Below are 26,314 nucleotides of genomic sequence, written 5' to 3'. Positions count from 1 at the left end.
GCCCAGTGTTTCATTGGTTCGAATCCTGGGCGCGGACATGGCACTGCTCATCAAACCACGCTAGGGCAGCATCCCACATGCCACAACTAGAAGGACCCACAATGAAGAATATACAACTATGTACTGGGGGGCTTTGGGGAGAAAAAGGAAAAAAATAAAATCTTTAAAAAAAAATTCTTTTAAAAATCAACGGTTAAAAGTATTAGAAAAAATTTTGATATTAGGTCAACATACAAAAACTAATTGCATTGTTATATACACCAGCAATACACAGTTAAATAAACATTTAAAAAAAATACCATTCACAGTAGCATAAAAAAACAAATACCTGAGAATAAATCTAATGAAAAAAAAAGATCTTTAAGACCACCACACACGAAACTGTCAACGCTGTTGAGAAAAGGACCTAAATTAACGGAGGGATGTACTAGGGTTATGGTTTGAAAAGCTCAACATTGTGAAGATTCCATTTAAACTGATCTACAGGTCTACGGATTTAACACATCTCAGTCAAAATCCCGGCAGGTTTCTGTGGAAACCTGCAAGCGTATCCCAAAATGTGTACGTTCTTGAAGAAGAACACAGCTGGGAGACGTGGACCCTCGGCCATGAGGACCTGTCATAAAGCTACGGGAGCTGAGACCCCGTGCCCCTGGCAGAAGGACCACGGAGCCACGGGACGAGGGAGACAGCACACGGACGGGCGCGGGGCGTGCGGGCACGGCAGCCCTCGGGAGCCGGAAGGGCGATGTTCTGAGCAAATGGTGCCGGATCGTGCGGACATCCAAACACAAGACACTGCTCATTCAGACAGTTCCAAATGTCTAAGGTCAAGCAGTAAAGCTTCTGGAGTCCAACCTAAGAGGGTGCCTCTGACCTTGAGGTGGGCAGAGATCTCTCCAAGGTATCAGTGATCGGACAACACGATAATGAAGAGCTTCTGTCGTCAGAGACACCACTGAGGGAGGCAGATGCTCGTGCAGCCCTGGACCCCAGAACACAGCCCGATGTCCCGAAAATTAGTGGGAAGGAGTCCGCACCCCAACAGAAGAGGACGTCTGGAGGGGCGTTTCGGGAGAGGACAGCCGATGGCCTGTGGATGTGCCAGATGCGACTCCTGCGGTGCTGCCCCAGGGCCACCCATCACCCTGCACTGGGGAGGCCGTGGAGCATTCCCAGGGATGGGAGCGACAGGCTCAACAGCTCTTGAAGCCCATTTGGCAGCATCTTTCAACCTGGCACGTGCGGTCCGAGGAGGCAGCCGTTCTACTTGGGGCTTGGGACCTGACCCCAGCGCCCCAAGACACAGGAGCTGCCATCACAGCGGCTCCCACGGGAATGGCACAGACTGGATGCTGTCCTGCAACAGCAAGAGGGAGAGACGGACTGTGCACCCCACACCGGGGAGACCCCTCGGCGTGCTGTGAGGAACAGAGCCTCAGGACCCCACAAACGTCTCCCTGCTGAGGGATCGGGACCAGGGGGTGCAGACCGCCTGTGGGCCTCACAGTCTCGTGGGGAGGAGACGGCACAAGCACATGTGGCACAGCGTGTGGGAAGGAAGCGAAGTGCCAGGGGGAGCTGGGAGTGGGGTGACCAGGGAGGCCGGGGGGCTCCACGCCGGGACCCGAGGTCGGGGAGGCCAGCCACATGGGCACCATGGGAGGATGGTAGTGCCTGGGAGGGAGCAGGGGCCTGTGGGTGCTGGAATGTTCTGTCTCTTGATCCGGCGACTGTTACGTGGACGTGCCCACTCTATGAAACTTCGTCAGCCTCTAAGACAGTCATAAAAAGACGTGTATTCAAACACATTTGTCACAGCAATATTCATAACGGGGAAAATGAAAATGGCAGAGACGTGCCACATCACTGAAGTTTTCTGTGTAAATTGCGGTGTACCACACTGAATACTCGTGACGTCCCACATCAAGTGACCTTTGAGAGAAAGTTTAATAAAAAATTAAAATTCAATGAAAGGAAAATTCTCCGTCATAATGCTAAGTACAAATCACGCGTGGACAGCGTAACTTCAGGCGGCGAGAGTGTGAGTGCGTCTCCCACGCAGACACATTCACGAGACCGCACACGGACGAGAAAACTGTCAGCGCTCGTCTCCCGTTGCGGGTTGCAGACTCTCCGTTTTCCTTGTTGAGCGTGTGTTTCTTTCGTGATAAGAGTTGTTAATGCAAGTGCGAAGGGAGAGACAGCGTGAGGATGGGGCCTTGGGCCTGTGTCAGGCTGGAGCGAGCTCTGGGGCCTTGACTGAGTCCACCCCCAGCAGCGGCGCCCTGGTCCTTGGGCCCCAGGCCTTCCGTCTGCCACGTGCCCCTTCCAGTGTTTTCTCAGGACACAGCTGTGAGCTGGACGCTAAGCCTGTGTTTCACAGACCAGGACACTGGCCTCAGGGCCAACAGCTGTGCCGCTGGGGCTGCGGGAGTCTCCTCAGCTCCTCCGAACGTGGGTCCAAGTCCAGCTTCCCGCCATTCCCGGGCTGTTCTGCAGAAGCTCCAGAAGGAGTGGCCAGGAGGAAGCCCCGGCACACCCATGGCAAAGCCCAGGCGAGCCAGCGGGGCCCGCAGGCCAGGGACCCTCCCCACACCATGATTCAGCACCTGTCTCCTGTGGGCAGCTGTCCAGGATGGGACGCCTCCCCAGACTCCCCTCCTTTGGTGGCCCTTGGGGTCCAGGCAACACCTCTTCCCTGTCTCCAGACTGTGCCTCCCCCGTCCCCACCCCCGGGCCTGGGCCAGCCATGGCCTCCCTCCGCCCTTTTTCCCCCTCTGCCTATTTCCCTGTCTCTCTCTCTCTCTATCTCTTTGTCTCTGTCTCTATCTCTCTGTCTCTCTATCTCTCTCTGTCTCTGTATTTTCTGTCTCTATCTCTCTGTGTCTATCTCTCTATCTCTCTCTCTGTGTCTCCCTGTCTCTCTCTCTCTCTCTCTCTCTCTTTGTCTCTCTCTCTCTTTGTCTCTCCATATCTTTATCTCTGTCTCTCTTGGTGTCTCTCTGTCTCCATCTCTTGGTCTCTGTCTCTCTGTCTCCCTGTCTCTCTGTCTTTATCTCTGTCTGCCTCTCTGTCTCTGTCTCTCTTTGTCTCTCTCTTAGTTTCTTTGTCTCTCTATCTCTCTCTGTCTCTGTCTCTCTCTGTGCTGGCCTCCCTGGGGCCTGCCCTGCCCTCCGGTCTGTCTGCCTCAGGACAGATGTCCCTAAGTGTAAACCTGACCTCTTCCTTTCAGGCTCCAGTCTCCCCAGTTTCCCTCTTGTCTGGGGGCAAAGGTTGGGCCCCTGAGCTCACTCCCTGTGAGTGACCAGCCCCACCTTCCCTGGGTTATTCAGCGCGTGCGGTGGGGGTCCAGGGGGCAGACAGAGCCTGGCCTCCGGGACTTTACTGTCCAGCAGCACCGACCACTGATAAGATAAATAAGCAGAGAGCCAGGATGACAGAGTCTGTCCTGGGAAGGCCTGGGGATGGGAGGACGCAGACGGGGGCGGTATGTGGAGCCCAGGCGGCCAGGAGGGCTCTGTGGACAGCTGACCCCAAAGGCTCGACGGAGGCTGGGAAAGGCCCCTCAGCAGGATAGGGGCACATGGTCACTAACCCACAGAAGGCGGCCAGCAGGCGGGATCACTGAGCTCAGGACCAGGATGAGAACCTGCACTGGGGGGCCCCCTCTGCCCTCGGTCTCCACTCAGACGTGACCCCCAGGTGGGGTTCTCTCCTTGTCCCCAGACTCAAGGTCAGGCTGGCTGCCATCTCGTGACCACCTTGGCCACCTCAGAGGCCATGTCACTCTCTGGACATGGTGCTGGTTTCCCTGGGTCTCCTTGCCTGACCCCTCTGCTCTGGGGCAGGGACACTGTCTCCTACCGCAGCCCTCATGTCCAGCTTGAGACTGCCCTGTACGCAGTGCTCGGAGGAAGGACAGAAGTCCTGCAGCCTCAGGGGAGCCTAGGAGCCAGCAGGATGATGGTTCTGAGGACAGTCCACTCCCGGAGCCCCGCGGAGCCCACAGGGATGGGCGCCCTGCAGGCCGTCCTGGGTCCCGAGGGCCCAGCCTGGAGGCCTGCGTTTCTGAGGCAGCTCTGGGTGCCCCTATGCTGGTAGGACCTTGGGGCTCTCTGAGGAGCTATTTAGAGCCCACAGCTCAGGCCTGGAGGGGCCCAGTGGCTCCGAGCTCAGTATGAACAGGGCAGGGGACTGCTCCAGGGCCTGGGGCTCCACTCACGTGAGGGACTAGGTTGGGGGTCAGTGATGCCCCAGCTGTCAGCCCACTGGCAGAGAGAGCTGGGGAGAGGGGGCCCTCGGTGGCCCCCTTCTGCAAGTGGGGGCTGCACAGCCAGTGGACAGAGGCTCCAGGGTCTGGGGGAGAACCAGCATCCTGCAGAGCCGGGCAGGGCCATGGGATTCCTCCTCCCGGGAGTCTGGCCCCCGGAGCACATGCGGAGGTGGGTGGGGGCGGCTCACCTGGAACATCTCGTTTGCACAGGGGGAGGGGCTGGCAGCGCTGGCTGAGCCTCAGAGGGTCGGCGGCGCCTCAGCAGATAAGGCATTAACAGTCCATGGACTCGCCCTCCAGATCTGCTGACGCTAACTCTTAGCCCAGGTGCTGGGGTGAGGTACCAAAGGTTCCCTATAAAGTGCTGGGGCTCTGGGCTGTGGCCACTCACCCTCCGGCTCCTGGCCTGCTGCAGCTTTGAGGCACAGCCCGGCGGCCACCATGGTGAGGCTTGTGCTGCCCAACCCGGGCCTGGAGGACCGGATCCTGTCCCTGGACCAGCTGGAGAGCATCGAGGAGGAGGAGGCCAGCTCCCGGCCCAAGTGGGACAACAAGGCCCAGTACATGCTCACCTGCGTGGGCTTCTGCGTGGGCCTGGGCAACGTGTGGCGTTTCCCGTACCTGTGCCAGAGCCATGGCGGAGGTAGGCCTGGGCAGCAGACAAGGGTGGAGAGCAGGGCTGAACACCACGGATGGCCCCCCTGGATCCCGGCACCCCATTCACAGAGGGGAGGAGTCTGGGGTGCCAGGGGCTGTGGGCAGGCAGGTGCACACCTGTGCCGTCCACCCCAGCAGGTGTCTGCCATCTTCATCACAGACTTGAGCCCCCATGTCCGCACGGAGGGCAGGGCCGGGCAGAGGTGGGGCTGGGCAGGAGTGGCCCGGGCGCCGACATTTGCAGTCTGCTCCTGGCCACAGGGGTTGGCGAGAGAGGCCCACTGCCCCGGCCCAGGTGTCCAAATGCCGGTGAGTCGGGCTCGGAGAGGCCGCCCACACTCCAGGACTCGGGAGCCCTGCCCTGTTCCCAGAGAACAAATAGACCCGGGTACCGGGGAGACAGAGGAACCAGTCACTCCTCCAGGTGGAGTGTGGAAAGTGCCGGCACAAGGGGCATAGGGCCAGTCCTTTGCACGTCCACCACAGGGCGCCAGGCTGAGCCCTTCCTGGGCATCAACTCATGTGCCAACCCTGCAGGCAGGCACCACATTCCCTGATGGACAGAGGACGGAGCTGGCTGGGAGCAGGTGACCCACAGAGCAACATGTGGGCAGGTCCTGGGCACACAGTGCAGAGGCGAGGGAGCTGGTCCCCCACGACACGCTGGCCTCTGTTGTCCTGCCACCTCCAGAGGCCTCCGAGGGCCTTGCCTGGAGCCCAGGGTCTCCTAGCACAGGGTCGAGGCTGCCTCCTCACCCCAGCTGCAGAGGAAAGTGCCAGAAGCTGAGCCAGCATGGGGACTGGGGACCCCGGGCTACGTTTGTAAAAGGGCAGGAGGTCTGGGGTGGGGCTGTGCTCGCTCAGAGACAGGCTCTACAAGTAGCTGGCTGGATGCTCTGGAGCCGCTCCTGGCAGATGGTTCCGTGGCTTTTAGAGGACATTCGCACTGTTGTGATGCTAGTTAGGAGGCGTCGTTTCCTGTCTAACTCTGAAGACCTGCAGGCTGTCACCCTGGCTTTCTGACCTAAAGCATCCCCAGGAACAGCAGACGTGGTCATCCCGGGTCAACCTGTGACCCTGCACCGACACGGACTGGAGATTGTCTGGGAGCCTGTGTCTTACACGCCTCTGGTCCAGCCTGTACTTCCCAGACGCTGGCTGCCGTCTCCATGCTGGGGGCAGAGGGTGGAGCAGGGGACCCCGGGGCCCTCGAGGTCGGGTCCCCTAGCAGTAGGGTCACTGGCAGTCCCCGAGTCCTCCCTCCCAGCTGCCCCAGCGAGGCTGACCACTCCTTCCCTCTGGAACCTCCTGGTCATGTCCCCCCAGGGCCGTCCAGGGGGAGGGGCCCAGCATCGCTCTGCAGCCCCGGCAGCGCCGGCTTGGTTCTCAGGGGGAGCTAGCACACCAGGACTTCCTCCTCACCTGGTGGAAGGAGCCAGAGGGAGAGGGAGGAGGGGCCACCATGCACACTGCGCTGGGCCCTGGTGGGGTGCAGGAGCCCTGGGCCACGTGGGACGGACCTTCTCGGGTCCCCTGAGGAGAGAGGGATTGGAAGGACCAGAGCTGGGGAAGAAGCCAGGAACATGCTGAAGGGACTTTAAAGTCTTCAACGCCCCTGAGCAGAGCAACGATGGAGACCGAAAATTCCACGAGCTGCGGGGCCCTTTGACGGAGAAGGATCTACCCACGGGAAACGGGGTTCCCGGGGTGCAGCCGCACACTCGCCGTGAGGTCGAGGGGGCAACATGGGAATGTTGCCTCCAGACACTGAGGACAGACTGTCCGCATCACCCCAGGAAGTGGGAGCCGACCCTGGGTCCCGGAACAGGCAGCAAATCTCGGGGGACCCGGCTCTGTCAGCTCCAGGAGGCGAGGGGGAGGTCCAGCCCCAGACTTCCTGGGCAAGGCTGCCGCTCCCCACCTCCCCCGTGGTGGCTCACCCTCTGTCCGGTCCAGGACGCCCATTCCTCTCCTGCCCCATGCCCCGCTACCTGCACCCACCCAGAGAGCCCCCCATGGTCCCCCGCCCCGGCCTGCCCTGGGGCCAGGAGCTGAGCATCTTGTCCTCCAAGCCCAGGAGAGAATCACCGAGGACGGTGACAGGCAGCCAGTGACTGGTGACCCCTCACAGGGACGTCCCCTCCCTGAGCCTCAGCTGTGGGGGAGGGGAGCGGTTGTGTCGCTTGAAGGGAAAGTGACAGTCTGAGGACCCTGGGGACCAGTCCTGATTTGCTGAAAACTTAATTTGCTTCCGACTATTTCGGGGCGTTTTGGGTAGTTCGAAAAGCAAAACAAGAGATCATTTACTTTAGTTTTAACTTTACGTTATGAAAAAAAACCCAGAAAAGTAGAGAAAATTCCAGTAAAGCCCCATATTCCCACAACTTAGATTCAACCATCAGCAGCATGTAGCATATTGATTGTGACTGTGTGGCAGGTGGTATGCATGCCGTAGCTTTTGGTCCCGTAGGAGGCCCGACCGCTGGAGCTCTCTGAGGGCCAGCATCTCAGGGAGGAGGGGGCGGGAGACACCGCGGCCTCCCAGGCCGGTCCTTCTTGCTTTTGCTTGTTTCTGAGGTTTCGTGAATTTGCTTTCAACAAATAGCAAACATCTGTGAACCACTGAGGGACAGTCCACACCTCAGGCATGTCCCCTGTCATAGCCACACCACAAAAGGACACGGGAACAGGGTTACCCGTGCCCTGACCCAGAGCAGGCCTACAGGCACAAGGCGAGGCTTGGAAGCCTGGGGGCTCAGAAGTCCCATGGTAGGAACGGGAGCAGATGTGGGGATGGCAAGTGCCCTGGTCGCTCTGGTGTTAGGAGAAGTTCCCTGTGCTCTTCTGGGGGCCCGGGAGGTCAGGGAGGGGACTGCCAGGAGAGGAGGACGGCCTGGTGTGGCAGGGCGGTCCGGCATCGGGAATTCCGTCTTCCCTCGCCATCTCTTCTCCCAGCTCCTCCCGACCTGTCCTCTGGGCAGCAGGAAAGCCCATGGCCACCCTCCTCACAGCCACCTGTCAGCATGGGCTTGATGTCAGGGCCTCCTCCTCTGCGAGCTGGAATACCACGGCCTTCTGTCCCTTGGCCATGGAGATGAGGCCCCTCGGAGCAAGGACTGCTCTGTCTGTCCTCCACTCTGACTGGTCCATGGTCTGGAAGGCCTCGCTTTGGTTTAGATTTCCACGCCACCCCATCTCCCCTCCCCCTGCTCCATCCGCATTTCTGGGAGACGTACGTGCTCACGTGTGTGTGCACCCACACCCAAGCCTTGTCATCACCCACCTGCACAGCCATCTCTGACGGTCCCATCAACCTCCGACCTGGGGTGCAAGCCAGCAGGTTGCCCCGTCGGGGGACCAGGGAAGGGGCCACACTGGCCTGATGACTTGGCCCATTTGGATGACATGGGCCCTCGTCCCCTGAGTGTGGCCTGTTAGGGCCTGGGCTTGGGCTCCAGCGGGCGGGCCTCAGGCAGGTACTCAGAGCAGGGCCCTCGCAAGTGCAGGAAGGGGCCCTCATGCCCAGGCCTCAGGGTGGTCCCTCTTCTGGGTCTTGATCTCTAGACCCTGGACAAGCTGCCCAGTTCCTAGGCCTCCTCTCTGTCCCTTCCCACCAGGAGCTGTGATCACAGGCAGCACCACGGGCTCTGGGCTGTCACGTCCCCCAGCATCAGTCTGCCTCAAGGCGACAGCCAGCCAGCCTGAAAGGGCAGAACCTGGGGAGCGAGCAGGGTGGGCCAGACCCAGGGAGGGTCTCCCTGCCTGAGCGCCAGCTCTGCGGCCTCCAGGGACTTCGCGTGGGGCGCATCTCACGTGGCTCAGGGTGGACTGTGAGCGGCGTGAGGTGTGCAGGTTAGGGAGAGCTGCTGTCCTCAGTCGGCCTCAGGGGACAGTGGGAGGCCTCGGGCCACAGCCACACCCCCACGTCCCGGGGACCTGATGGTCTGCACTGAGCGGGTCTGTATCTGCCATGTGCCCGAGAGCACGCGGGTGAACGTGCATTCTCCACACATGAGATTCTCCACGCATGTGATTCTCCACGCGCGTGCGATTCTCCATGTGTGCGATTCTCCACACGTGCGTGATTCTCCATGTGTGTCCCCACCACCCTGGCTTGTCCCATGGGCACTACCCCCAGTGCTTGGTGCCCGCCTTACCCTGTCTCACCCTCGCAGGGACAGCACTTGTGGGAGAGCTGGGGTGCGGGTGGGGGAGCCCCGAGGAGGCAGCCCCCCAGGACCCTGCCATTCCCCTGCTGCTGTCTCCAGGCCCCCCTCCAGCCTGGTTCCAGGGGCTGCATTTCTCTGCTGGGCCCGGCTCTGTGCCTTCCGATTCAGCACATTTTCCCCCGCTTCCACCCTGTTCCAAATGCCACGTGCAAGAGACAGACTCGGAGGCTTGGACCTGCCGCCCTCGGAGCCTGCAACTCCCCTCCCCTGCCTGCCCCCTGCCCGTCCCTCTCCACTGCTTCCTCCTCCCTCTTCCTCGTTTCCCACTTTCTCAGAGAGAGAAAGATCCGCACTTCTTGCAAGGTTTTCCACCTCCTCCGTCACGGGTGTGCACTGGTGTGCAGGAGCATGTGCCATGGCTCCTGAGGCAGCCCAGGAGGCTCGTCTCTGGGGACCTTTGGAACTGGCCAGGTGCCCACAAGGCCTACCGGGCGGTTATGGGGCTTTCTCCCTCCTGAGACCTGCAGCCCTGCCTCCTCCATCCTTGCCTCCTTCCTCCCCCTGCATCACAGTGAGAAGCGGCCGGGTGTGAGAAAGAGAGGACCGTGTTCCCGGGGCACTTGGCCTTGCTGGAGCTTCTTGAGAGAGAGACTCCAGGAGCTAGGAACCCACTCATCTGGGAGAACGAGTCATCGCTGCCCTCCTGCGGGGTGGGGGCAGGTGGGCCACCACTGCGCTGTGCTTTTCACCTCATTAAGTTCCCCATCCCCTGCAGCCCACGCCCTGGCTTTCCTGGAGCTCCTGACTCGCAGCCCCAGCCTCAGAAAGACCTGTCTCTGGAGCCCCAGGTTGGGGAGAGAGGCCTGCAGCCCAGCTGCTCCCTCGGGCAGTCCTGGGGTGGAGGCCTGGGAGAGGACAGCCCTTGGGGCGGAGGGGCTGCTGGGCTCCCGGGGGGCCTAGTGTCTCACTGTGAGGGCACCGCAGGGATGGACAGATGACGGAGGGAGGAGGGACAGAGGAGGCTGAGGGAGTTAACCCAACAGCAGAAGTGGAGCCGGGCTGGCGGGATGGCCCTCCCGCCCTCCCCACGCCGCCTCGTAGTCTCTCTCTCCCTCTGACACACACACACACTCACACGTGCACTTGGGCTTGCACATGCACATGGGCACACACTCACTTACACATGCACACACATTCACATATACCCAGGCACGCATATGCACAAGGACACACACACACACAGGCAGGCACATACTTGTGGACATGCACGTGCCCCACACTCACAAACCTGCACACACACATGTGCACACGCCCACATGCAGACGCACACACATGCACATATACACACACACTCGTCTACACACAGTGCCACCCCACTGAGGACCTCTGGCTCAGGGTCTGACACCAGCCCTGACCAGGAGCCCTGTGTGGGAGGCAGTGGTCCAGCTGGGGAGGTGTGGGGCAGGCAATGGGGTGGAAGTGATGGGTTTGAGAGGTTTGGTGGAGAATGAATAGCAGGAGTGTGTCGGAAAAGGGGGAGGATCGGGGTGGTGCTGACTGTTGCCTGGGGTTCTGGGAAAATGATGGGGAGGGAGAAACGAGAGAAAGGAGCCTGAGCAGGGAGATAGGGTACTGAGTGCTGGGCGGCCGGGCTGCGCAACAGCTCTAGGCACTGGGATGTCATGTGTACCCCTTCTAGGGACAGACCCGGGGACGTCGTGGTGAGGAGATGTGGCGGATATGGGCGGCCCCCACCACTCGGCAGGTCCACAGCTGGATCTCCCCAGGCCAATAGGGATCAAGAGGTGGTTCTGGCGAGAGAGCATCCCAGTCAGTGATTATGGCTCACGGGCGTCCAGGGATCCCAGCCTGCGAGGCCCCATCAGGTTGGGACCTGAATCGGCGCTGAAGTCCTGAAGCCATAAATTCTTCCATAAATTCTGTTTTGAATTCTTATCACCCAGTTTCAGGTACTGAGCTTCATCCTGACTGAATGGTCACGACCTTTGTCACCACGGCTGTGCTATCTCTGTAGATTGTGCTCAGGACTTGCGTGTGCCGTGTGTGCCTCAAACACTCTCAGATCTCCCGCTGGCCCCACGTCCGGCGGGAGGGAGCAGCTGGAAGCCCCGACCTGGTGCCTCTGCTGGCCTCCCTTGCTCACCCTCCTCCTGCACTGAGGCCCGGGGGCTCGTGGAACTGCCAGAGCAGGCCTGAGGACACCAGCGGAGGGAATCATGTCGGAAGGGAGGGGATTCCACTGCCCAGCCCAGGTCACCCCACCTGGGACCGATTCGCCATGGAGGCTGGCTCCCTCGGCCCCAGGGGGCATCATTGAGTCCCTGTCCTATCATTTCTGCTTGGCAGGGGGTCACGGAGCTCCTGGTCAGCACCAGGCTGGGCCCTGGGGTCCATCAGAGAGCAGAGAGGACAGACCCTGCACCACACCTGCATCCCCTGGCAGAATGTTCTGGAGGATGCTCCTCCACGTCCCTAAGCAGGGTCCCTAAGGCTCAGATTGAAGACCCCTTGATACATAGTGTCCTGGTGACCTCTGGACCCTAGGCTCCTATGGCCTCTCCCTCCGACCTTTCTGTACCTTTGAGTGAAGGTTCCATGTGCTGTCCACGCCTCCCTGGCTGGACTTGGAGCCCCAGAGGGGGCTCACGCTGGGCCTGCTCTGCCCAGCGTGGACTCCTTTGTAACTATCCAGGCACTGTTGTGTGCCACCCTGTGGGGCAGGCATGGGCTTGTGGGGTCAGCAGACAAGCTGGCCACTGTGACAAGGGGGCACAAGGCGCCCCCGTGAAACAAGTGGTGGTCTGCTGAGGTGGCCCTCTTATCCCGTGTGGCTGAGATGGGGAGTCGGTGGGTCCCTCCAAGAAGAGGGAGCCATCAGAGTGATGTGCGCTTCTTTACATGCTGCCGTGTTTGAATGCACGGATGTCCTCAGAGCTGCCTCCTGGGTGGGCGCCTGCTGACCGGAGCTCCGAGAGGAGGCCGACCCGCAGGCTCCAGCCTGAGTCCCTCTAAAGAGACAGAATCTAAAGACATCGTGAGGAAATGCAGGTGCATTCACCTACCCACACGTGGCTGCGTTCTGTGCTGGCTTTTCTTTACAAGAGGCGTCCCACGCATTAAATCTAATTTTTGTAGGAAGAGCGGGTCGTTTTTCCTTTTTAGGGTAAGCATATCTGTATCTTTTATTTATTTTAAAATAATCGCCTTTATTCGAGGGTTAACTTAACCTTCTAGTCAATTTAAATGACAAATATGAACCTTGGTTTCAACAGGGCATTGTCTCCCTCCTGGTTCCCACACCATCTGGGCGACTTTTCCTGCTCCAGCCCCGGCACAGAATTACCACCCTTTCAAAACAACTCCAAATGTCATCCCATTTCAAAGTCATTTCCTAACATCCCTGAATTAGAGCTGTCCCCTTGGGGCCCAGAGTGTGACCAACATCCTGAGATCACACCACCTCCTATTATTACAGATGTAGAGACACTAACATGGTTCTTCACAAATAGGATAAACTTGCAGGGCACCTGGGACACCTTCCTGTAAAGTGGCACACAGGGACAGGCTTCCTCGTGTGTCCGCTGTGTCAGGTCTGAAGGACACTGGACTTTGCGCAGGCGAGAACTCGCATTCTCCTGCATCCAGCTGCCAAGCAGGGCTTCTAGAACGTGGAATTAGCTCTGACCCCAATCCAAGGGTCTTGCTGTTACTTCGAAGCTTGGGTCCTTGATTGCTCATCTCTAGAATTTTCCACGGCAGGCGATGCTGTTTTCTGCAACGCTGATGGCTGTCATGGGCAGTGAGGTTGTCACTGCTCCGAAGTTTGTATTTGTGACAAAGTTCTGCAGACACTTTCTGCAGAAGCTGTGTCCCCAGAGGCAGCCTCTGGCTTCCTGGGCACCGTCACCTGACCTCGTTGCTGCCTTCTCCCCATGCAGGGGCCTTTATGATCCCCTTCCTCATCCTGCTGGTCGTGGAGGGGATGCCATTGCTGTACCTGGAGTTTGCCATTGGGCAGAGGCTGCGGAAGGGGAGCGTGGGCATCTGGAGCTCCATTCACCCGATCCTGAAGGGTGTAGGTGCGTGTCTGTACCCCTCGGTGCAACCCCCGCCTGGGCCTGGTGGCGGCAGGGAGAGCTGCTCCCTGCCGTCTGCCCATCCATTTCCCGGAAGAGAGAGTTCCAGGGCCTGTCCCCACCTAGGCCCATGCCAACCCTTCCTTAGAGCCTCATGGGAGGGTTGGCTGCAGAGTCCAGGCCAGGGCTGATCCTGCCCACCAGGACCAGCTGGGCAGCAGAGGCCGTCCTGAGTCCCCAGGTACCCAGGATGTGGGAGGGTGTGGACACTCGGGGAGGGCAGCGTTCCCCACTCCTGCCTGGGGAGGGTCCAGGAAGCACCCAAGGGAGCCGGAGGGGGTGCTGACCACAGAGGCCGTCCTCCTGTTCTCCTGTACTCCCCTGTCCGCTCACATATAGTTGGTGAGGAGGGTCCCCTCGCAGCGACCCCTCACCCCAGCACTGACCCCTGACCCCGGCAGTGACATCTCACCCCAGCAGTGACCCCCATCTCAGCACTGACCCTTCACCTCAGCAGTGACCCCTCACCCCAGTGGTGACCTCCACCCCAGCAGTAACCCCTGACCCCAGCAGTGACCCCCATCCCAGCACTGACCCCTGACCCCAGCTCTGATGTCCCCCCAGGCATTGCGTCCATGTTCGTGTCCCTCATGGTGGGCCTCTACTACAACACCATCATCGCCTGGGTCATGTGGTACTTCTTCAACTCCTTCCAGGACCCTCTGCCGTGGAGCCAGTGCCCGCTCAACGAGAACCAGACTGGTGAGCCTGGGCGGGGCTGGGGGCCAGGGCTCGGGGGTCGGGGGTCGGCTGGCTCTGTGGGGCTGCCCACACTTTCGAACAGGAAGACTGATGGTCCGTGAACAGTCGCCCTCCGATTTTCTAAACTTCCCACCGTTATAGCTCAGGTTTGGCTAGAACCAGAGCAATTTAAGGCAACAGAGCAATAAAACAATCGCTGTGCAAGAGAAAGGCCCTGGAAAGCTGCCTCCAGAGGAGCCGAGGTCGCTGCAGGAGAGGAGCGGGCCCTTCCGGGGGTCCTCCCACAGTGTCCCCAGTCAGGGCAGTGGGCCCACGGCCCCGCATTACACGGAGACCCATCCCCAGCCTCACAGCGAGGACACCAGGGCTCCAGGTCACCGCCGGGGTGTGTGTGGGCCTTTCTGCAGAAGGCTGCTCCTGGCGCCATGCAGTATGCTGTGCTCATCCTCCCATCCCTTCCCTCCTTGTCCCCCGGAGTCGGAGTCTCGACTCCACAGGCGTGTGCCAGGGCTGCCCACCCTTCACCATCTGGCCCTTCTGCACCCCCTGGGAAGAACGGTGGGGAGCAGACCCTCGGCCAGTGGCCCGGGGGGGACGCGGGGACCTGTGCTCAGCTTGGCAGCTCTCTACACTCTGCAGCAGGACGTGTACTGCCCGTTTGGGGCTGCGGGTCCTACAAGCAGAGACTGGTCAGCGTGGTTTACTGCATGGGTCCCTGCAGAGGTGCTGGGGTCGGGCTGGCAGGATGGGCCTCGTGGGCTCAGAAGGGGACAGGCCTGACCCCAGGGCCACCCTTGCTGCACTTGGGACCGTTCAGGGCACTCTCCTAGTCTCTGGGGGTGGGGGGTCTTCCAGGACTAGACTGCTTCCCCCGAGCAGGGTCTCAGTGCAGCTCCGTGAACCTGGAGGGGCAGCAAGGGCCCTGGGACCCACAGTGGTGAGAGCATGTAGGGCGAACAGAATCCCCTGGCGTGTACCCTGGCCAGGAGCCCCAAAGACTGGTGACCAGCACAACTGAGCATCTTGCCCAGGCGCTGGCTGCCGGCTATGCCTTGGGGCTCCCACCTGCCTGCAGCAGGAGCAGGAGCAGGAGCAAGAGGGCAGGCAGTTGAGGCCCAGGGGTGCACATGCCACACTTCGTGCACACGTGTGTACATGGCATGTGTGGATGTGCCTGTGCATGGCGTGTACATGTATGTCCATGTGAGTCAGTGTGGACGTGTGCGCACACATGTGTGTGTGTGCACATGTGTGTAGCTGTGTAAGGCATGCTTGTGTGCACAACCATGTCTGTGTGCATGTGCATGCACATGGTGTGCCACGTCCCGTGTCAGAGCCCCAGGAGCACAGCATGCATTCCCTGTGGCTCTTCCCATGCTCTGTCCTCCCGTGGGTTCCCACTCTCTGTGACCACACACTGAAGCGCCCATCCCCCAGGCTACGTGGAAGAGTGTGCCCGCAGCTCCCCCGTGGACTACTTCTGGTACCGGGAGACCCTCAACATCTCCACCTCCATCAACGACTCGGGCTCCGTGCAGTGGTGGGTCCTGCTCTGCCTGACCTGCGCCTGGAGTGTGCTCTATGTGTGCACCATCCGCGGCATCGAGACCACCGGGAAGGTGCGGGCAGGCGGGGCTATGGGCGCTCACAGGGGCATGCCTGGGCTGGCCGCACCTGTAACCAGCTCTGAGGGTCACGGCCCCCTTGCGCCTCTGCTGCCCCTGGCACTGCCGATCGCCCAGGCTGGTGGCCTGGGGACTCGGTGCCAGCCCAGACGGCTCTCAAGCACGCGCCTTAAACGCCATGTGCAGGGGTGACGCATGATGTCTGTCTAGCGGGAGGAGCTAAGTGGTCATCATTACGTAATCACAATGACAGCCACAGTTACCATCAGAACAGTGGAAGACGGAAGTGAGGCTAGGTCCCCCTGCCCAGGAAGCTGGGGCCGAGGGGCGCGTCGGGGAGGGGTGGAGTGGAGTCCTCCTGACCAGCCCTTTCTCCTCACCGGCCTGCTGCCCCCTTGCCCACGTCTGCCCCGTCCGCAGGCTGTGTACATCACCTCGACGCTGCCCTATATCGTCCTGACCATCTTCCTCATCCGGGGCCTGACGCTGAAGGGAGCCACCAACGGCATCGCCTTCCTCTTCACACCGAACGTGAGCATCCCACTGTCTGCCCTGGGCGCCAGACCCCACAGGGAGAGGCCGTGCTGGGGGGTGGGCCTCCCCTGGGGCCGGCGTGCGTGCTGGCCCTGCTAGGGGCTGTGCGTCGGCCTGACCATGGCTCTGGGAGGATGGACAGAGGGCAGCTACTGCACGGGAGGAATCAGCTGCCCCCGCCAGGGGTCATCATCCATCCTGAACCATGCCCCCTGCCCTGTGGCCTCTGCTGTCAGCGGGTGGGCGCCTCGGCTGGGGGGCCCACGCCTCTCCTGAGGACCACCCCTCCTCGTTTCCTGGGCCCTATCCTGTGGCCCCAGCTGAGCATCTCTGTTTGGCTGCAGGTCGAGGAGCTGGCCAAACCGACCACCTGGCTGGACGCAGGGACCCAGGTCTTCTTCTCCTTCTCGCTGGCCTTTGGGGGCCTCATCTCCTTCTCCAGCTACAACTCTGTCCAGTGAGTGTGGATGGGAGGGTCCCGCGGCACAGATGGAAAGAGCGCAAGGTGCGAAGGGCAAGGTGTGGCTGGCTGCATCTTCGCTGTCCCCGTGGTCCGCTTCTGTCCGGGCTGTGGGGGACGGTGACGGGAGAGGTGGGGAGGAGCTGTGAGGGCTTGCACAAGCTGGGTACCATGAGCGAGGCCCATTTATGACCCGGCCTCCCTTTGGCCTCAGCCCTAGTGACAGGGTGTCCTGGTGCTCTCCCCTCGGTCCCCCACAGCCCTCCCCTGGTCACCCCTCAGAATCCAGGACCCAAACCTCAAGGGCCCCCAAGGGCATCCAAAGGAACGCTGTTGGTGTCAGTCCACCTCCACAAGCATTAATGGAGCACCCACTGCGTGCCCCCTGGTGCACTGGGACCCTTCCTCCTGGGGTCTGCGGTCTGCAGAGAGGTGGACACGCTAGATGAGCACCTATGGGGTCACAGGAGATAAGAGACACAGAGAAAGAAAGTGCGGAGCAGGGCGAGGGTCCTGGAGGAGCCTGGGGCCAGGTGGGCCTCACCAGGCCAGAGCGGGCTGGGGGTGGAGAAGGTGCTGTGTGAGCAAAGACTCAGGCAGGAGCGGGGAGTGAAGATGCCCTGCTGGCCGTGGGTGTGGGTCAGGAGAGGGTGGGGCTGGCAGGGCCCTGGCGAGGTCCTGGGGTGGCTTCCCAGCGGATCGGGCAGGATGGAGCTGAGGGCGAATTTTGTACCGGCTTCCTGCAGATACTTCCCGTGCTGTACAACTCACCCATTTAAAGTGCACGGTCCAGTGGACATTAGGATATTTGCAGAGTCGTGCAACTACCACCGCTAATTCCAGAACATTCTCATCACCCCGAACGAGACCCCAGACCCATCAGTAGCCACTCCCCATCCCCCAGCCCCCTGGCCCCAGCAACACTCATCTGCTCCCTCCCTTTATGGATTTGTCTCTTTGGGATGCATCACAGAGCGGGGATCCTGCAGGATTTGTCCTTCTGTATCTGAGCACAGCGTCCTCAAGGCTCACCCGTGTCATAGCAGGTGTCAGTGCTTGCTCCTCCTATGGCCGAACAGTGGTCACTGTGTGGATGGACCACATTGTGTTCACCCATCCATCTGTCAGTGGACACTCAGGTTGTCTCCACTTTTGGCTGTTGTGAAAACTCTGCTGTGAACATCTGTGCGCACACTTTTGTGCAGACATGTGTTTTCATTTCTCTTGGGTCCACCTAGGAATGGGTCACGTGCTGGCTCTAGGTTTGAACATTGGAGGAGCTGATTCTGAGGCGGCGGCCCCATTTCACGGGCCCACCAGCCACGTAGCAGGGCTCTGATTTCACACCTTCACCAACACTTGCTATCATCTGGCTCTTTGATTCCAGCCACCCTGGTGGTATCTCACTGTGGTTTGACTTGCATTTCCCGAGGGCTAAGCATCGAGGCTTTGGATGGAAGCATCTGGAAAGATAGTGTTAGCATCAACAGAGGGTGGAGGGTGGGGAGACTGTGGGGTTGAGTTGGGAAGGTCAGGTCTGGGTTCTGGGCGTGTAGAGCTGAGGATGGCTTTAGGTGTTCAGGTGGAGATGGGGGATCCTCAACCAGGAGGAAGTGGGACCCCCAGGGAGAGCCGGGGAAGGCAGGAGGAGGTTGCGGGGGAAGGGCATGTGGGGGGGTGGGGGAGGAGGTACAGGTGGGGCGGGGGGCCTGGCCCAAGCCAATTCCTCGAGGCCTTTGTGGCTGGTGGGGTGCAAGGCCCGGGGGCAATCCTGACAGCGTGAGGCTGAGTGCTCACCGCCCAGGCCCAGAACAGCTCTGGCCAAGCAGGAACTTGAACACAGGGGTCTCCAGCTCCAGCTTTGGGGGTTAAAGTCTGCTAAAGGGGTCCTCAGTGCTTTTGGGGGTGTCAGGGGCCACCAGGTTCATAGGGGTGGCATCATGAAGTGTCAGAACAGCAAGAGCGAGGGGCCAGCAGCTGTAGGCGGGGGGCTTGGGGACAGGCCCCCTGCCATCCTGTGCTCGCGGCCCGCAGGGTCACAGGAGAACGGCGGGCTGCATGCTGCCCCCGGCACAGCTGCAGGTGGGCCTCTCAGGCTCGCTCCCTGATGGAGCTCTGCGCCGTCCTCAGCCCCGCCGTGTGCCAGCGCGGGTCGTGCTGGGTGCACATTTGTCCCTGGGCCTGCTGTGACCAGACGCCACTCTCGTCCACAGCAACAATTGCGAGAAGGACTCGGTGATCGTGTCCATCATCAATGGCTTCACGTCCGTGTTCGCAGCCACGGTGATCTACTCCGTCATCGGTTTCCGCGCCACCGAGCGCTACGATGAGTGCTTCAGCACGTAAGTGCCCAGCTCGCGCTCCCGCGGCAGCTGTGCCAGCCCGTCCTGGGGGTTGTGCACCCTGCCTCCAAAGAGCCCACTGGGCCTGCGCCCACCCAGAGCCAGAGCCAGCCTTGCGCTCTTTCCAGGAATATCCTGACGCTCATCAACGCGTTCGATCTGCCCGAAGGCAACGTGACGCAGGAGAACTTTGAGGAGATGCAGCGATGGTGCAACGCCACTGACCCCGCGGCCTACGCCAAGCTGAGTTTCCAGACCTGCGACTTGAACTCCTTCCTCTCCCAGGTCAGTCCCTCTGGGGCAGCCCTCTCCCATTCGGGAGCTTCGAGACGGGAGCGAAGGACCCTTGGGCGAACACCAAGCTTCCCCTGGAGCTGAGTTCCCACTGAGCTTCCCTGCCCCCATGAGGCCCCGCCTCCGGCCCTCCTGCCCCGCCAGGGGCCCTGGGAACTCACTGCATGCTCTAAGTTGCACAAGGGTCTTGTCCTCTGACGGGATCCCTGGGATGTCCCACGTCAGATCCTGGAGCCGATTCCCTGCAGAAGCCTCTGGGCCCCCACGGCTCTGACTTAGTCCCTCAGCCCCCTAAGCACAGATTTCTCCCTGGAGGTTCTACCACTGGGAGCACTGACCCCGGGAGGGAGCAGCCGGTGCCAGAAGGCTTGCTGACCCTCGTGGGGCTGGATGCAGCAGCACAGGGTCAGCCCAGCGGTGCGGAGCTTCATGCTTACTCACCGCGAGCCTGTGTGCGCACACAGCCTGCCTCGTGGTCTGCTCTAGCCTGGCGGACAGGCCACATGACCAGGGTATCTGTTTAGGGGCCTCGCTCAGGCCCCGTTGACATCGCTCATCACTCTGAACCTGGGCAGTGCAGGATGCATCCCAGGAAGTGTGCAGGGTAGGGGCTGCCCTATCAGCGAGCAGACGGTGGTCCTTGCATCTCTGGTGCGTGTATCTGCTTGGGCACTTGGGGCCCTGACTGCTGCCGGACAGTGTGATCCCCTTCCTGGTTGCAAAACATAGTCCAGCTTTAATAGTACACTTGGGCTTAAAGACGGGATGTGGTATTCATACAATGGTTCAGATCAGCCCGATGGTTGCACAGTGCGGGCTCGGGGGGGAGAGCTGTCCAGTGCTGTGTGCAATCAGTGAGTGACAGGGAAGCAGAGGGATGTGAGCAGGCCACCAGCGGGACCCTCAGGGAGCACGCCTGGGGAGCCCGGGAGCATGTGCCAGGGGTGACACACCTGCCCACCTGCAGGGCCCTCAGGGAGCACGCCTGGGGGGCCCGGGAGCATGTGCCAGGGGTGACACACCTGCCCACCTGCAGGGCCCTCAGGGAGCATGCCTGGGGGGCCTGGGAGCACGTGCCAGGGGTGACACACCTGCCCACCTGCAGGGCGTGGAGGGCACCGGGCTGGCCTTCATTGTCTTCACTGAGGCCATCACCAAGATGCCGGTGTCCCCGCTGTGGTCTGTGCTCTTCTTCATCATGCTCTTCTGCCTGGGCCTGTCGTCCATGTTCGGGAACGTAGAAGGTGTGGTCGTGCCCCTGCAGGACCTCAAGGTCATCCCCAAAAAGTGGCCCAAGGAGCTGGTCACAGGTACTTGGGGCCGGGCCGTGCTAGCAGAGCAGTGAGGACGGCCTTCGGGGGTCACAGCCATGTGGCAGACATGGAACCTCTGGCCACAGCCGCTCTGTGCCCTGTCCGCCCACAGGCCTCCTCTGCTTGGGGTCCTATCTCATCACCTTTGTCTTCACGCTGAACTCGGGCCAGTACTGGCTCTCCCTGATGGACAATTACGCTGGCTCCATCCCCCTGCTCATCGTGGCCTTCTGTGAGATGTTCTCCGTGGTCTACGTGTACGGTGTGGACAGGTAGGAGGGACGGGGTGTCTCACAGTCAGAGGAAGTCCCCACGGTGGGGTGAGCAGCACAGTGTTCAGGGCAAGTTGGGAGACGGGCACCCGCGACACGGGACCACGTGCATGTCCCTTGGTGGGGGCTGTATAGCAGCAAAGGGCCTGGTACCTAGGAGGGTGGTGGGAGATGACATGGATCCCGGATGGAAGCCCGTCCAGAGCAATCCAAACCACACCCCCTCCAGCTCCCAGATGCTCCCAGACTGACATACAAAGATGAACTCTGACAGCAGAGGGAGGAGCCTCTGCACAGTCCTGGGGACGGAGGGGACAGCACCCACGAAGGAAACAGGAAGGAAACACAGACACCTCTGATCTGATCTTGTGATTAAAAAGTGTTATAACCAGAGTATCACAAGCAATGTCAAAAAGCAAATAGGAAGCCAGGAAAACAGCTGCATTGCAGAGACAAGCAGGGTTAAGCCTCATACGCCGTGGGGCCAAGGAGGCTGTGAACAGATGGACCAAGAAATGCAGAAGGATGTCTGCGTCCCAGTCGGCTGGAAGCAGCCCCTGGGAGCTGGTGCAGGCGGAGAGGCAGGGCTGGTTGTGGAGGGGGCAGGGGCCTTAGTGTGGGTGACGGGTTCCTGGTGGGACCCCGCTGGGCGCCTGCCCAGGGGGAGGGAGCTGAGTGTTTTACTCCAACTCAGGGTCCACGGCCAGGGGTGCTGCCATGCCAGGTGCTCTGGGCCTTTCTTGGGGGAGAGAGTGGCCCCCAGACAGACAGAGCCTCAGGCAAAGAAAGGTGGCCGTCCGTTGGCCAAAATTCAGGGCCTCCCGCCGTCTTCGTAGACGGTTGGATCCAGAAAACGTGCCTGTGTTCCTGGCCGGGGCTGGAGTCGCCACAGCTTCAGCTGCCGATGACGACAGTAAACGTGTACCAGCTCTTCCAGGGGCCCCTGCTTTGGGATGCCTGCTATGCATCACCGAGAGCACGCATGTGTGGGGACACGTGTGCAGGGTGTTTATTTAGGCAGCACATGCGAACCAGCCCAGGTGGCAGGCATGTGCAGACCCATTCAGTGTGACATCAGTAGATACTGGGGAAGAATGTTCAGCCGGAAACGCGTGTGTGGCTGCCTGCCATGCTGCTGGCTGTGGAGCAGGCATGTTCACGCGAACGGCCCAAGGACAGTTTTGGACGCTGGCCTGGGGGACGGTGCGGCCTGCCTCAAGGAGGAATGGCCCCGAGCAGGGGGACTTGGCACCGTGCTCCTGGGGTCTGCCCGTACAAGGCCTGGGATGGTGCTTTCCAGAAGCGTCCTCTGGTTCACCGGTGTCCTGGTCAGCTCCCGTTTACATTCTGCCCGCTCCACTCAGACTTCCACAGACTCATTTGTGCAGACGAGAGTTGGGCACAGGATGGGTGGGAGATGGCGGGGCTGTCCAGGCTCAGGCCGCTGCCCTGCCAAGAAGGCTGGGGGGAGCGGCCTGGATGGGCTCCCTCCTCTGTTCCTGCAGAAGTAGTGACCCCGACACTGTGTAAGTGCCCCCCAAGGGCACGTGGGGGAGATGAGGCCTCGGACGAGAATCTACTAGTCAGAGCGCTGGGCAGGCCCCGAGGACGGCAGAGGTCTCCCAAGGCCCCCAGGGACGGCTTCTGCCATGCTGACGGGCATCGTCTCAGGGAGGCGCATCTCTGCTGGAAGCATGGCTGGAAGTGTGACGAGGGAAAGGCCAGGGTGCGGCATCGCGGGACGGCGGCCATTCGTCTGACATGGGAGGCTGCCCTGCCCTCTGCCTTGACGGGATTCGAGGCCCGGCGATGTCCTGCGGGTGACGGCTCCCTTCTGGCCTCTGCCCCTCCAGGTTCAACAGGGACATCGAGTTCATGGTCGGTCACAAGCCCAACATCTTCTGGCAAGTCATGTGGAGACTGGTCAGCCCGCTGATCATGCTGGTCATCTTCCTGGCCTTCTTCGTGGTCGAGGTCACCAAGGAGCTGACATACAGCGTCTGGGACCCTGCCTATGTGAGTGGACAGGGGCTGCCAGGGAGGGGAGTTGGGGCTCACGTCCTGGGAGGAGGCGGGCGTGGGGGTGGGGCCTTGGTCTCCCTCCCCTCCCCCACGAGGCCAGGAGGTGAGACTCAGTGGGGTCAGAAGACATTTTCCCCTGAAGGAGACCCTGCTGGCTGCCTTTGTGTCTGCTCACCCTGTGCTCCCTCTGTCCCCAGGAGGAATTTCCCAATTCCCGGAGGACCTCGTACCCGGGCTGGGTGTATGTCGTGGTTGTCATTGTGGCCGGTGTGCCCTGCCTCTCCATCCCCGGCTTTGCCATCTACAAGCTCATCAGGAACTACTGCCAGAGGCCAGGGGACCACCAGGGGCTGGTCAGCGCGCCGTCCACGGCCTCCGTGAACGGGGACCTGAAGTGCTGAGTGGTCCCTCCCACAGCATGTGGCGCCTGGTATCTGAGGAGGGGCTGGGTGTACTTGTGTGTGTATATGTGTGTTCACATGTGAGCGTGTACATGTGTGAGTGTGCGTATGTATGCTGTATGGGTGTGTGCATGTGTGTATGCACAGGTGAGTCTGTGCCTATATGTTTGTGTGCATGAGTGAGTATGCATACATGTGTGGGCACACGCGAGTATATGCATGTGTGAGTGCATGCATGCTGTGTGAATGTGCACATGTGTGAGTGTGTGTGCACACGCATGTTTGCATGTGTGCATATGCATGAGTGTGTGTATGTGTTTGAATGTGTGAAGTGTGTGTGCATGCACATGTGAGTATGTGTATATGTCCCTGTGAGTATACATGAGCATGTATCTATGCCATGGGCATGAGTGTACGTACATGGGTGAGAGTGTGTGTTGCGTTGTGCACATGTGTGTCTGTGTGTCTGTGTACACACAGCTATGTGCATGTGTGCAAGTGTGTATGTGTGTGCATGCAGGGGCGTGTGTTTGTGTCTACATATGCACGTTGCCTGCAGCACACACACCTGCCACGTGGGGCCCAGCTGCCCTGTCGCTTGCCCTCGGCATGGATGCGGTGGGGAACAGACTCTGCTCGGTCCTGCCACGCCCTGCCCATGCTCTGAGGGAGATCCAAGGCCGCAGGGTGGGGAGGCCACGCCTGCTGCGCTCACCCCGCGGGAGACAGGGGTGCGTTGCTGCCTCGGCTGCTTGGAGAGAGTCATTGTCCACCACCCCTTCCCCTTGCTGGGAACTCCCGCGGTGAAGTGGGGGTGCCTCTACACCGTGCCCAGGCACACCCTCCTCAAACCTGTCTGGATGAGGCCGCGGCCCCCGGGCCAGTGAGTTGGAGGAAATTGGCCGGATCCTCCCAGGTCCTGCGGGTCTGCCAGCCCCTGAAGAGTTTCCGAGCCTTGGCAAGATTCCGGCTTGAAGAATGCTCGCTCGTTTAATCATTGCTTCTGGCTGCCACAGATAGATGAGCAGTTAAACAAAACCCAACTTGGCGTAATTTAAGGAAGAAACACCCTTTGCGCCTTCTTAAAAGGAATTAGCTGAACTTTTAGCCAGATGTTGGGAAAGACGAGTTATACGCTAACTCGGCCTCGGCCACCGAGCCTGAGGACGGTCCACGTGTCCTGAGCAACGTCAGGGACTGTGAAGCCCCCGGAAGACCATCCACATGGGGACACTCCCTGGAGGCGGCCTCGGTGCTTCCCTCCAGGTGTGGGAAGTGACAGCCCACCTCAGCCAAAGTGACCTGCCACTTGGGGTGTTTGTTCCAACAGACTAGTCACCTCCACTTTCCACAGAAAATTCTGGAAGGTTGAGTTAAACTGGACTTTCTGAGAATTCTCTGGGCAGGGATGGGAGACCCAGTGGAGGGTGGGCCCCGGTGCCCTGCTCCTCCCCCTGGGAGGCGTCCTGGTGCACTCCACCCTGCCCAGGGCCTCCTATCCAGCAGTGACCACAGACCTCAGCCCCAAGGTCCCAGCCCAGCACCTCCGAACACCTCGGCACATCAAGTCCTTTATGCACTGGTCACCTGGACGCCATGATCTACAAACTCCACAGGCAGAGCAGGTGGCTGCCCAGGACCCTCCATCCGGGGCCATGACGGCATGCACCTGCCAGGAAGCCCAAGGCCCCATGCCACCCTGCCCACCCCTCCCCCGGTGCCGATGGTTTCCTCGGGACTTCACCCCTCCTCCCCACAAAGCTTTCTGATCTCCGACTGGGAAACATCTGTCAGTGCCCGTCGATACGGATGCCTGGGAGCAGAGCCTCTTGGGCTGACCGGGTGGGGCTGATCCAGGCATTTATGTCACCTGAGTCCTGCCCTGTTTTACAGACTTAGTGTTTTTGCAAATTGTCAGAAATGCCAGTTTTGTGGGCATAACGTGTGTCTGTCTCAGTAAATCACTCTATTTCATATTCTCGGCCTCAGTGTTGTTTCTGAATGCAGAGGGATGAGCCTATGGTGACGCCCATTTCACAAACAGACGGCGTGGGACTGCTGTTCCGGTTTCTGGAGATTTTCTCTGAAGGAGCCGCGAGGCTGTGTCCACAGAGCCCAGGATGTGGCGGGGGGCCCCTTCCACTGCCCGGGGTGCCCCGTTAAGCGCAGGCAGGGGTGGCCCTTGGCCTCAGGATGGGCAGGCTGCTGGTGAGGTCAGCAGGGTTGGGTGGCAAGAAAGGGAGTCGGAAGGATGGTGGGAAACACCTGTGCAGGCACCTGGGGGCTAGGCCACGCCTCCCTCTCCTCCCCTCACCCCCCCTTTCCTTAAAAGTCTCCCCAACCTCACCACGCCCACTCCTCCCCACCCCTCCCCCGTCATGCCAGGTGTCACCCAGGGGTGGCTGTGGGTGCTGGGGGTGGGGGGAGCTCCTCCCAATCCTGTCCCCACTCCTGGGAGCTCCTTTGCAGTGCAGGCCCCCCAACTCCCTCCGAGCTCCCATCCGTGGCACGTGGCGGGCTTACACTGGAAGCGGATTCCTGGGCAGCAGGGTGGGGTCCCGGGCCAGGTGCGGACACGGCCGGGCGCCGACAGAGGCAGAGGTGAGGGTGGGGCTTCTGGAGCTCACTCGATGTCTTCAGAACATTTGGAACCAGACGGAAAGTCCACCCTTGGACAGTCTGAGAAGCTTGGAAATCTCTGAAAAATAAATGCGGCTTAAAAATAAACACGGCACAACAAGCAGCCTGCAATCCTGCCCTGGGGTTTATCCTATGTCCACGCAAAAACCCATGTGCAGACGTGGTCACAGCGTATTCCTGACGGCCCCCACTGGACAGGAGCCAGGCCCCTTCTGTGACTGTGAACGTGGACGGCAGCCGGCTCAGCCACAGCCGACCCAGCATTAGAGGTTCAGAGAAAGAGGCTGAGCCAAGGAAGCTGATCCCAAGGGCCCCCTGTGTGATTCCGTTCATGTGACGTTCTTGACATTTATATGATAAAACTAGGGCGAAGGAGAGCAGATCGGATGTTGCTGGGGGGGGGGCGGTTAGGGTGGGGGTAGGAGGTGGGTGTGGTTCTAAAAGGGGCAG

General features: G+C 60.4%; 1 protein-coding gene across 1 annotated transcript; it reads left to right on the top strand.

Moving 5' to 3' along the window:
- The first annotated feature begins 4,539 nt into the window (after window positions 1-4,539).
- SLC6A19 (solute carrier family 6 member 19) lies at window positions 4,540-25,200 on the top strand. Its single transcript, XM_014848486.3, has 12 exons — window positions 4,540-4,919; window positions 13,062-13,202; window positions 13,824-13,961; window positions 15,399-15,580; window positions 16,007-16,117; window positions 16,465-16,577; window positions 18,794-18,922; window positions 19,051-19,207; window positions 20,322-20,526; window positions 20,642-20,801; window positions 22,655-22,817; window positions 23,021-25,200. The coding sequence occupies exons 1-12, from the start codon at window positions 4,718-4,720 to the stop codon at window positions 23,222-23,224; spliced, it is 1,905 nt and encodes a 634-aa protein (XP_014703972.2). The 5' UTR covers window positions 4,540-4,717; the 3' UTR covers window positions 23,225-25,200.
- Window positions 25,201-26,314: the final 1,114 nt, after the last annotated feature.

The sequence above is a fragment of the Equus asinus genome, chromosome 10, assembly GCF_041296235.1.
Source record: "Equus asinus isolate D_3611 breed Donkey chromosome 10, EquAss-T2T_v2, whole genome shotgun sequence".
Lineage (NCBI taxonomy): Eukaryota > Metazoa > Chordata > Mammalia > Perissodactyla > Equidae > Equus > Equus asinus.
Note: the sequence above shows the minus strand (reverse complement) of the source record. Positions and strands in the feature narration are given on the sequence as shown.